The sequence below is a fragment of the Dendrobates tinctorius genome, unplaced genomic scaffold (assembly GCF_039654945.1).
Source record: "Dendrobates tinctorius isolate UK_male_01 unplaced genomic scaffold, ASM3965494v1 ptg000276l, whole genome shotgun sequence".
Classification (NCBI taxonomy): domain Eukaryota; kingdom Metazoa; phylum Chordata; class Amphibia; order Anura; family Dendrobatidae; genus Dendrobates; species Dendrobates tinctorius.
Genome location: NW_027361943.1, coordinates 1,900,142 through 1,912,838, shown reverse-complemented (window position 1 = coordinate 1,912,838; position 12,697 = coordinate 1,900,142). Strand labels below are relative to the sequence as shown.

Sequence of the window (12,697 nt, the reverse complement as noted above, 5' to 3'; positions counted from 1 at the left end):
GAAATTTTTTTTTTTTTTTAATAAAAACTTTATAAAAACTGTCTGTAGTATTATTTTAAAACCAGGTAAAATTAAGTATGGGTATACCTACAAAAAAGGTACATTAAGTGATGGTTTGTGGTATACAAGTGTGGTTATATTCTAAAGTGAGAGTTTCAGGGTATTACACACATGCAATCAGTGTGGTTACACTCAGTGAGTGTTAGGGATTTTACACACATGCAAACACTTGGGTATACTCTCAGTGAGAGTTTCAGAGAATTACACACATTAATACCAATGAAGATTTTTATTTTTCCATGTTATTAAAATTCTCTTTATACTTGCAGATCCGTTCAGGAAGTACCCACTAGGGCGCAGCAGAGACCCGCCAGCCAGACCGCAGCAGATAGGCAACCTGTTCTATTTTCCCTGTAAGTATATTGGCCTGAAAGCTTTTTCTGATCCTTAGCTTTACAAGTGTCTTTATACTTGCACATCTGATCAGGAAGCACCGCCAGCCAGGCCACAGCAGATAGGCAACCTGTTCTATTTTCCCTGTAAGTATATTGGCCTGAAAGCTTTTTCTGATCCTTTGTATAGTAGCTTTACAAGTGTCTTTATACTTGCAGATCTGATCAGGAAGCACTGCCAGCCAGACCGCAGCAATGTCTTCTTCTGAGAGCTCCCCCTCACATCATCAGCGAACCGAGGTAAAAAAAATTTTTTTTTAAATTTACTCTTAGTTTCCTTTTTTTTAACCGTATATGCATGTATCATGTTTTCACAGGAAGCGGAATCTGAGGAGCTTCCAGGAGGAGACATGCAGGGTGGAGAAATGCAATGATGGGGCGCGCAGAGTGCAAGTTTAGCAGATAAAAAAAAACAAAAAAAAAAAAAAAACACATACATAGTGCTACACCCAACACAAACATTCATCACAGCACACACAATAACTACGCATACATACAACCCTAAATTTTTTTTTTTTTTTTTTTTTACAGTCTTCAGAATCCGGTGCCCGCACTGCGACTCCCAGGACATCCCAGCGTCGTCGAGGTGCTGCATCTGGTGGTCGGCGATCGGTAAGTAACACTTTATTTGGGTGATTGATTAATGAACCTCATGTGTTTGAATGTAATCATTTTTTTTTCTTCACAGGTTTCACAGCATGCTCCCCAACGACATGTGGAAAAGGCTCTTGTAATTGATGTCGACCTCCTCATTGAGGTTGTCCAACCACGGGAACCACTTACATGCCGACCAACCACCCGACTGCTATGGGATGAGGGGTGTTCGGAGGTTGTAGAGAACTGGGAGGAGGTCGATGCGAGGGCCAGGGATTTTGTGTGTAAGTATTCCAATTTCAGTAACTTATATTCAGCATGTGAAGTGTTGAATACTAACCACTTTTTTTTTTTCCTTCACAGGTGACAGGGTTATCATACGGTGGCGGTCGCTCAGGGATCGCTTCAAGAGGAACTTCAACAAGGAGATGCAGGCCCAAGTGGATCGGGAGGACACAGAAGCACCCCGTATAAACATTAAGGCTATGTGCCCACGTTGCGTGTTAAAACGCACACTGAAAACTGGACTCCTTCCCAGAAATCGCGAGTTTTTTCCGCGCGATTTCACCGCGATTCTGTTCGCGATTTTCTCAAGCACTTTCCAAGCGATTTGGGTGCGGAATCGCGGCAATTGTCCGGCAAATGGAAGAGTACTCACCAGCAGATGCATGTGATGCAAGCCTGTCACAATGCTCTAGTGGCTGTACTCTCCGAAGCATCCCATTCTACCCATGCACCTATTCCATCACATCCTCCCTCTGGTCGATCCTCCCTCTGTCCATCCTTCCACCACCATCCATCATCCTACCACTCCCTCTCTTTTCTCTAGTTCCCCATTCCATTCTTCCAAGTACCTTCCTTCCCCATTGCATTATACCTCCATGCCCTCACCATACCCACCCCCACACACACCTTCAATGTTCCCACAAACCTCCTCTGTCCATCAACTCCCGTCCCAACCTCATGTTTTCAACCTCCCTTCCACTTCTGATCCTCACCAACTCCCTTCCCAGTCATCGACCCCCCCTCGATGTGGTCAACCCTGTTAACCCCTCCGATGATATCTCCACCCAACAATATAGGCGTCTGTAATCTTAAATAGTGTTATATGTAATTTTATAAAAAAATTATGTTTTCTGAAAAAAAAAAAAAAAGTTCTCAAAAATAATAAAACAGACTATAATTTTTAAAAAAAAAATTGCAAAATTAACATGTTTCTGTTTCAAAAAATTTTTATTGTGTATTTTCCTTTTTTTCTTAAGTTCTGGGAAAAAGGTTGAAAGTACACCGGTGGTGTACAGATACAAATACACAACACATGGTAACATTTCAAAGTACACCGGTGGTGTAAAGGTACAAAAAACACAACACTTGGTAAATTACACTGGTGGTGTACAGGTAATAAAACACAACACTGTTATTACCCAAAATTTGTGTAAAGGTTTCAAAACTAAAAAAGGAAAAAAATTTGTGTAAAGGAAAGGTATCAAAACTAAAAAAAGGAAAATATACTAAAGTTTTTCTTATCCAAAAGAGGTTGAACCTTGGTATAAAAAAAAAAAAAAAAAAAATTATACCTTGTCATCTTGCCACTCCAATCTTCCTTCTGGTGACAGAAAATAATCTGCAAATGTGTCCCTCATTCTTGACACTGACCCAGTACTCCGAACAGTTGGCTGCTGATAATCCCACAAGGTGGTTTCACAAACATATTCTTACATGGAAACAGGTTCCTTTGAAAGTACAAAGTTGTGCAGGATGACACATGCCTTCACCACCTCATCCACAGTGTCAGTTTTCATTTTTATGGCCGTCACCAGCACTCTCCATTTTGCAGTTAAAATCCCAAAAGCGCACTCCACCACTCTTCGCGCTCTGGTCAATCGATAGTTAAATATTTCTTTCCAGTGTGTCAATCCATGACTACCATATGGCTTGAGAAGATGTTTGGACAGCTGAAATGCGTCACCAACACACACACAAATGGCATTGGTGGGCCTGTTGTTCCAGGGAGTGGTCTTGGAGGTGGGAAATCAAAATTGTCTCCATACAAACGACGGCCCATTGCGGACATCTTAAAGACCTGAGAGTCACTTGAACGACCATACGCACCAATGTCCACGGCAATAAATTTGCATTTTTCGTCTGCAATGGCCATAAGTACAATTGAAAAGAATTTCTTGTAGTTGAAAAATTCTGATCCAGATCCAATGGGTTTCACAATCCTAATAAACTTCCCATCCACGCCACCAATGCAATTTGGAAACTAGCAGATTTGTTCAAAGTTGTCCGCAATCTCCAGCCACCTTTCCTGGTGTTGGCTGTGGGATGTGCTTCTCGTGTAGACAATCCCACAACGCCCGGCAGGTGTGTTGGACAATTCCAGATATTGTTGAAATCCCAAGCCGGAACTGGTAATGGAGGGAGGTGAAGGATTCTCCAGTTGCCAAGAATCTGGTGGAAAAAAAAAAAAAAAAAAAGGGAAAAAAGTAAAATTTATGCAAACTACAAGCCATAACATAATAAAAGTCTGCAGAATCTGAAACATTTTAAAAAATAGATTACTTACCGAAGGGTCACCATCAAACGCTCCGCCGGTGAAATAGAAAAGCGCATGTAGGTATCCCGTCTCTGGATTTGTGCTCCAACACGCTCTACCAATATCTCGAACAGGTCCTGTCTCATGCGCACATAGTTGAAGAACTTGTCTGAATTATCCCTCAATTCAAGATACAGTGTAGAAAACACGCCAAGGGTAAACCTTTGTGCATTTATCGGATGAATCCACTGCCGTCGTCTCTTCCTTCTCCAACGCAGGATTTGCAGTCTTCTTTCCTCCCTCTGGAGAGCAATAATTGCCAACCGATTGCAGTGAAGATAAAATTCCACACAGAAGCTGTTAATACTCGCAATAACTCCTTCCATCGCTGCCACTAGCTCTACAACCTTTCAAACATAGTTTTCCCCTAGTTTCCAGGATCCAATCACATTTGGGAGCATTTTCCAAGAGCCAATCATATTTGGCAGCATCCCATTTTGGAGTTGAGGAAAAACGATCCATCAGAAAACAGAACCAACGGATGGGAAACACGGATGCCAGCGGATGGAACGGATCCGGTTTTTGACGGATCCGTACAAAAATCCGTATAGCGGATCCGTAACATCCGCTTGCATCCGTTTTTACACATTTTTAGCAGATCTGCCATTTTCACTTTTTGGCGGATTTTGACTGATTTGAAAAAACTGATGTGTGAAGCAGGCCTTACCTGCAAATCCGCGGTGCAAAATCCGCAGGTGAATCCGCACTGTGTGCACTCACCCTTCCTCCTTCTGACATTTTCGCAGCGTTTTTGGCAGCAAATATGCAAACTTTTTAAACCTACGTTTTTGCTGCAGATTTGACTGACTCAATGAAAGTCAATGGATGAAAACGCTGCAGATCCGCAAAAAGATTTGACATGCTGCGGAAAATAAAAGGCAAATAAAGACAGAAATTTCCGCAGCATGTGCACAACAATTTAGGAATGCTATTAACATTGCTTAAGTAATCCATTTTTGGAGCATTTCCACGTGGAAAAACCGCTGCGGAAATGCAACAAATCCACAACGTGTGCACATAGCCTATTTTGTAACCTGAAGGATAAATGGAAGTCACATGTTTGTGATCCTTTCCAGCTAATCATATACATATTACATTCTTGGTGTATCAAAAAAAATATTTTTTTAGTCAGGTTTGCTTACCTGGAGGTACTTTAAATTTTTGCAGCAGCACAGACTTACGAGTAGGAGTACTACTTCCACTTTTTTCTTGGCTTTTTCCAGCTGCTAAAACTGTTGTGTTTGTGACATTTTTCTACATATAAAAAAAAAAAAAAAAACCTATAAAAATGCAACTGGGAAACATACAGGAATGATGCATTGACTAATTTGATGCAAAAGTAGGGTTTGTATAATCTCATTCACATGTTGCACAAACTGCTTTATTCGCTCGAAATGACAAATTTTGACTCTCAGAACGTTCTGACGGTGTCTAATTTTGAAAGCAAGATAAGCACTTAGAGTTGTTTTGTGGATATTAAACCAATTTTTTTTTTCTTGCAATATAACAATAAAATGGGGAATTAGGATAGGAAAAAGTGAAATGATTTTATTGGTAGATGAGAACTTTGCATAATTAAGCAAAATGTTATAAAAGAAGTGACTAAAATAAAGGGGCTTAGTGATCTGCCTTGATCCTCCCGTACAGAGACCCCAGTCTCCGTGTGGTCATTTGAGTTGCTAGCAACACTGGAATAATTTGGAAATCACTGGCTCAACCGTGAAGGGTTAATTTAGCCCTCCCAAAATAGCTACCTCGACACTACATGAATCTCTTTTTGATAGACTTACGCATTTTAAACAGGTGTTGGTGGTAGCTTTTTTTAACGGGATCCCTATCAGGGTCAGTTAGGGCGAGCCGACGAGGAGCAGGGGCACCACAGCGATTCCCCTTTTGGGGCCAACCATAGCTGGCAGGTAGGTGAACGGAGAAGCAGCCTCTTTTCCCTAGATTTTTCTATTGTGAATGCTGACCAATCTAATATATCAAGCTCAAGTGTGTGTGTGTGTGTGTGTGTGTGTGTGTGTGTGTGTGTGTGTGTGTGTGTGTGTGTGTGTGTGTGTGTGTATGTATCCGGGATAGGCATCCGCACCGGCGCAGCTACAGCCACAAAATTTGGCACAGTCACACGTCTGGACCCCAAGAGCGTCCTAGGCTATGTTGTGAGGCGAAATTTTAACCCCTCGCGTTCCAATTCACCAAACAATTTTGCCCCTGTCTACATACTGGGGAAAAAAAAAGTGTGTGCGTGTCAGGCCCTGCCCCTCATTATGTCATAATGCCCCTATCTACATACTGGGGAAACAGTGTGTGCGCGTCAAGCCCCTCCCCTCATTATGATGTCATAATGGTTGACTATGGAATGGAGGATGTGTGATGGGTATATGGGCACTGGACTATGGGATGGAGGATATGTATGACAGGTATATGGGCACGGAACTATGGGATGGAGGATGTGTGATGGGTATATGGGCATAGGACTATGGGATGGCGGATATGTATGATGGGTATATGGGCATGGGACTATGGGATGGAGAATATGTATGATGGGTATATATGCATGGGACTATGGGATGGAGGATATGTATGATGGGTATACGGGCACGGGACTATGGGATGGAGGATAATTATAATTTGCTATAACTAACCACAGTTAGTTACTATGCCAGGGCAGCGCCAGGCTCTTCAGCTAGTTCTAAATAAAAGCAGATATTGTATTTTCTATCTGACCTTGTGTTGATCCCCTCGGGATGTGTCTATAGAAAAAAAACTGTCCGGTCACCAGCCACCGTATTGCACCCCGCCTGGGAAAGGCTGTGCTAAAGTTCCCCCAAGGTTGCCAGGACTGGGAGGTGGGTGAAGAGTATACCCCGCCCTCAAACATGTGCGGCATTGAGACCGACATACTGCTCTTGCTGGTTAGCAGTAGGTTAGTTTACCATCACCCAGTATAACACTCCTATAGTGGTGCGGGTGCTGCCATCACCATGTATGACAAAGTCTAAACCTGTGGTTGGTACCCTGAGGTACTCTCCACAGCTTGTTGAGTTCATTTGTCTTAATTTGAGCCTCCCTTGAAATGTATTAGGGATTGATCCATTAAGATGTCCCTTTGGGGAACCTACACCTCATCATACTTGTTACTGAAGTGCTCCAATGACCGGCCGAACTTTGAAAAGAGTCAAAGTTGGGGTTATTTCAAGGAGGACACCGTACATTATTGTTGTAATGCAAAATTTGTCGATGACCTCAAAACGTTTACTGGTCAAAGCTATGCGGAACACTGGGGTGTTGCATAAAACACTCAAATATTGCTGAAGTTCTGTCTTTCACTAACCCCATGTGAAGGACCAAGCCTCAAAACATCTTCATTTCTTCTGTATCTACAAGGGACTGAGCACCCGCATCAGACACCAACCCCTGACTTTATGAGGAAAAAATAGTCGCCGATTACTAAAGTATATTTTTTAATATAATCTAGTCCTATCAACTAATGTAAATTAATATTTTTCACTCAAACTAAAAACATAAAAAACAAACCAACCACTGGAAGCCCGACAAGGGCAGCGTGCCGAAACGCGCATTGGGGAGGATGCCATCCAGTATACCGAGATTTACATTACTAGTTTAAGTGATACTCCACTTTTGGATTAACTGCCTATATGTCCTTCCATATGGTCTCTCAGTATACCCATTTATACATTGTCACCTGTGCCCGAATTTCTAAAAGAGGATTTGACCATCTGAAGTGGATTTAAACACTTGTAATCACTATGGACTTAAGGTGACACTTACTGGTGTCACGTTGCACTTGCACCTTAATGATCTATTGAAGCATTCATAATTTGAATTTTTTTGGCACGTTTCTTTTTCTTCTATTTTCACTGTCTCAATTTTACCATCATTATATATCTGTGTTTTATTCACAATTTTTTTATTTCTTCAAATCCTATATCCCCCTTATGTATATATAGATACATACAGTATATTGGTGCAAATAAATATATATCAACCTACTATTTTTTGATATTTTGGCACTTTGATATCCTTCTTTACTCTTCTGGATATGCATCCTTGTCTTTAATGACTTTTTATAATTTTATTCAGTCATCTACATTGTCTTTTCAGTTATTTTACCTGATTATACGTAATCTAATAAATTAGATTTTTCAAGTACAATTTGGACTTAATGGTCGGATTCGCTTTTTGTTTTGCAATTTCTCCGACTGTCCATAATTTCAATTAAGGTCCTAATTTTCTTGGTGGCAGCACATTACAGGTTAAATTATACACTTATTGAATTATTAAAACAAACCTGTCAGCAGTTTTGGTCGATATAAGATGCGGCCACTGCCTTTCAGAGTTTATCTACAGCATTCTATAATGCTGTAGATAAGCCCCTGATCCAACCTGAAAGAAAATTAAGTTTTATTACACCCACCCAAGTGGCAGTCTGATCTGATGGGTGTCACAGGTCCGGCGCCTCCCTTCTTCTTGTGATGCGGCCCTCCTGTTGCGTCATGGCTCCCAGGCACTGTACACCTGTGCAGGCGTACTTCTCTGACCAGTTGAGGACAGACTAAAGTACTGCAGTGCACAGGTGCTGGGAAAGGTCAGAGGCCCAGCGCTTGCACACTGCAGTACTTTGCTCTGCCAGACCCGGACTTACAACACCCATGGGACCGGATCCCCCCCCCAGTGAGTATAATGTAACTTTTTTCTAATCTTTCAGGTTGGATCAGGGGCTTATCTACAGCATTATAGAATACTGTAGATAAGCCCTGAAAGGCAGTGGCTGCATCTTATAACAGCCAAAACTGCAGACAGGTTCGCTTTAAGTATACTATTATTCTGCCACCTTCAGGCACTTTTGTTTTTTTGTTTCAGGTTTAACTTATAGTGGCTGCAGTAATGCAACTGAAATTTCATGTATGTCATGCTTGCATGCTATGGTGCTACATAGTGTGACTTTATTTTATTGGGTTATAAATGGAGATGGCTACTCTCAGTAAGCACTGAACACACCCGATTTCTGTTTGGAAGTGATGAACAGTGTTCTGATATTTGTATTATTCCCCCCTCAATACAGTGCAGTCTGGTCTGATCGGCGTCAATGGTCTTACTTTGGTGCCTCCTCTCATCACAAGCACCGTCCTACTGCCCTGCTTCATGTGGATGACATGTCCCCAATCATGCTGCAGCGTACTTCACTCTGCCCAGTACATGCGCCTGGAGAGGCCAAGACTAAGGGTGTGTGCACACGTTGCAGATTCTGCTGAGGATCCGCAGCAATTTCTTATGTTTTGTACAGTACCATATAAAAGTCTATGTAAAATGAAAACCACAGTGCACACGTTGCGGATTTTTCCGCGCGGATTTGCTGTGGTTTCAAAACCGCAACATGTCAATTCTTTGCGTGGATTCCGCAGCAGTTTGGCACCTGCTCCATGACAGGTGTCAAACCGCAGGCTAATCCGCAGGTCTTTTGACCTGCGGATTTAGACAAATCCGCGCGGAAAATTCCGCAGCAGAACCCGCAACGTGTGCACACACACTAACAATGACCCAGAAGTACAGTTAGCTCACGTGCACTGCAGGGTTTTGCTCTGCCCTCAAAAGGGCAGAGGGAAGTACACCAGGACAGGAGTGGACACAGTGGATCATGTAGGAAGTGTCAAAGCAAGGTTGAGCTCAGCTGCCCTGCCAGTGTAGACAGAAAGCTCAGCTCAGACTGGCTGCTGCACGGTTTTGTCACAATTTCAGCGCCCTGGTGGATAATTATTTCCAACTGTGTATGGGGACTGAGAGGGGACAAGCCCTTTAAGCACAAAATGCTTGCTATCCAGAAGTATGAGTAAAGGAAAGCATACCTTTGTGTTTTTAGGCTTATCATACTGCATGTAACGAGATTTCACCACCTTTGGACCTGTTAAGAAAAAAAAAGTGCTGTTATGTTATGGAACAATATACTGTACATTCAAATAAAAAAAAAAAAAAAAAAAAAAGAGCTTGCAAGACGAACCATAAAACATAAGGTTATGGTGACATGCAAACCTTCAAGGATGAAGTCTTTTCTCATTTTGTCACTTACTGCGACACGTTTTAACCCCTTTGGGACAGAGCCAATTTGGTACTTAATTATCAAGCCAAGTTTTACAATTCTGACCACTGTCACTTTATGACGTTATAACTCTGGAACTATTTTTTGTTAGGAAGTTATAAGGATTAAACGTTGACCAGCGATTTCTCATTTTTCCAACAAGGTTTACAAAACCATTTTTTTTAGGGACCGCTTCACATTTGAAGTGAGTGTGGGGGGGGGGGGGGGGGGGATCAATGTGACAGAAAATACTCAAAAGTGACACCATTCTAAAAACTGCACCCCTCAATGTGCGCAAATACACATTCAAGAAGTTTATTAATCCTTCAGGAGCTTCAAGAGAACTAGAGCAATGTGGAAGGAAGAAGTGAACATTTTACTTTTTTCACAAAAAAAAAAAAAACTTACTTTGGAACCAAACTTTTATTTTCACAAGGTTATCAGGAGAAAACGGACCACAAAATTTGTTGCGCAACTTCTCCTGAGTACGCCAATAACCCATATGTGGTGTAAACCACTGGGCGAATGGCAGGGCTCAGAAGGGAAGGAGCACAGTTGACTTTTTGAACCTAAAATTGGCTGGAATCAATATCAGGTGCCATGTCGCATTTGGAGACCCCTTGATGAACCTACTGTAAACAGTGAAAACCCACCAATTAAAACTCCAACGCTAACACAGTCCTAATCCTAACACGCCCTAGACCCCATCACAGTGATCAAAATGAACCAATAGGAGAAATCTCCTACGGGTGCCAGCTGGCCGATCTCTCCATGCGCCCGCCATTTTTTTTCCTGGAAGGCGCCGAGAGACATCGCAGGTGGTACCAAAGGGGGGGGGGGGCTTGGGGGGACCCCATTTCTCTCTCCTCTGATGTGCTAGATGATATCAATCATATCAAGGAAAGAGAAAAATAGGAAAGCTGAATTTTTTCTTTTTTTTGCAGTCGCCGTTATTCCATGAATAACAGTGATGGCAACACTGGGGTCTATAAAAACCGAAACGAATCATGTTCTCCGGGATCTCAGCTACCCCCCGGTAGCTGAGACCCCAGAGATTTTCTGATGCTGCGGGGCAGGATAACCTTATTTCTCAGCGCCGTTACAATGCGGCGCTGAGGAATAAGTACCCTTAGCTGCCGCTGTTAAAAAGGTGTGGCGGGGGTCATTAAGGGCTTAAAGCATTTGTGGTTTTAGTGAGTTTACCTTTCAAATGTGTATGTTTAGGATTTTTTTTTATTTTTGGAGTCTTAAGTCTATATATGCTTAAATTCTCACTGATGGCCAGAAAACATTAAGCAAGGCTCTCAAAAGCACCACTCAACATCACCAATACTCAGAGAAATTAAGGGTGGATGACCATTTTGAAATCTCATGTACTTTGGCCCTACTGTAATCTGCAACATGTAAAAAATAATCAGTTTACTGTGCTACAATGAACTGCTGTAAGGATTATTTTATTGATTTAGGTATAGCGCAACATACGTTGTTCTAATATACACGCATTTCCATTTATGTTCACATACTCTTAAAATCAGCACAAAAAGGTCCTTTATAAAAATCAAAATGACATGGGCCTGTGTAATGCAGGGGGCTAGTAAAGTGTACATGTCTCTACAAGTGAGCTTAAAGGGAAAGCATCATCAGAAAATTATTGTTTAAATTTGTAATGCTCTAAACCGGTTTAAAATTTACATGTACTGTAGGTGTGTTAAAATATTCACGAATTACATCCCCCCCCAGTCGCCCCTGTTTGTCTTGTCACTCAAGTGACCGAAATTCAAATTATGGTATTCTAATCATACTGGGTCAGTGTGTGAGCTGGAGGTCGCTTTTAAAATGTAAGCCTACGTAGCATCAGAATAAGATTCCACAGGCTTATATTATAAAAAACTTCAGGCTCACACATTGATCCCCAGGGTGATCCATCAAGTCAGATTAGCAGTCACACGACCCAGAAGAGGACAAGGAAAGTGCTGTAAACCAGGGAAGACAGCAATCAGTATGTATATAACACCCTTACATTACATATATATTTACACCAGTTTAGCCAACAACATTTTTCATGGCAGTGCTTTTTTAAAGGTGGGTTAAACATTTTCTCTTGCAGCACACAATGCTTACCACTTGGTGGCGGAAACACCACCTTGTGAAAGTCTAACATCCTGGTGTTTGGAAGGTCTTCTTCACCAAAAAGGCCCTCCAACATGGCAGTGTTGACAGATATCTTACCCATTCTTTAATTGAACACTTCCTAACAAAACAAGTAGCAGAAAACTCCCTATATGGCTTTCTGCAAGTTCTTTATAGCAGACTGCACCTTGTACTTTTAGTTTCTCAAATAAAACTTGAGTCAAAATCTGTGTATTTTTTTTTTACAACTGTAATGCAAGGATGAAAACAGAACAGTGTTGTCAATCAATGTTAGCACAAAAAAAAAAAAAAAGCACCGTATATAACAATCAAAATTAACAACTTTATTAAAGCATCTATCAAGCGGTTTCTTTTCATTTTGTTCTTTTTATTTCAGAGTTGGAGTGGTGAATCTTCTCCAAGCACCCTGATCCTAAGTATTATATACTTGCCAATCGCCATCTCAAGTTCTCTTCCTGGCGTTGTTCAGTGCAGTCACAAGCTCTAAATGCAAGTTCAAGACGACCACATTCTGGCTCTCAGATTTAGGCCGCAGTCCCACTACCGGATCACATCTGATGCGATATACTAATGACACTTGTCTCCAGCTCTGCTGCGAGTGAGTCGAGTGTCAGTGCTCTGATCCTCCAGAAAGAGAACGCCATTGAGATCAGAAGCATAGGATTAAATTGATATGAATGCAATCAAATTTTTAATCGGATTGCATTTGTCCAATTTAAAATTGCAAGCGAGAGAGAACCCTTACTTTGCTGGATAAGCCAGAGGTCATTTCTCAAATACTGGAGTAATCCAGCTGGTCAG

At 41.6% G+C, this 12,697-nt stretch overlaps 1 protein-coding gene across 1 annotated transcript in view; it reads right to left on the bottom strand.

Moving 5' to 3' along the window:
* HAUS8 (HAUS augmin like complex subunit 8) overlaps positions 1 to 12,697 on the bottom strand; it is a 163,062-nt gene that overhangs the window by 108,455 nt on the left and 41,910 nt on the right. The window contains exons 3-4 of the mRNA XM_073559837.1: positions 9,516 to 9,571; positions 4,788 to 4,899 (exon numbers count right to left, since the gene is read on the bottom strand). Of these exons, the coding sequence (XP_073415938.1) occupies positions 4,788 to 4,899; positions 9,516 to 9,571 (168 nt within the window). The remainder of the gene's footprint in view (positions 1 to 4,787; positions 4,900 to 9,515; positions 9,572 to 12,697) is intronic.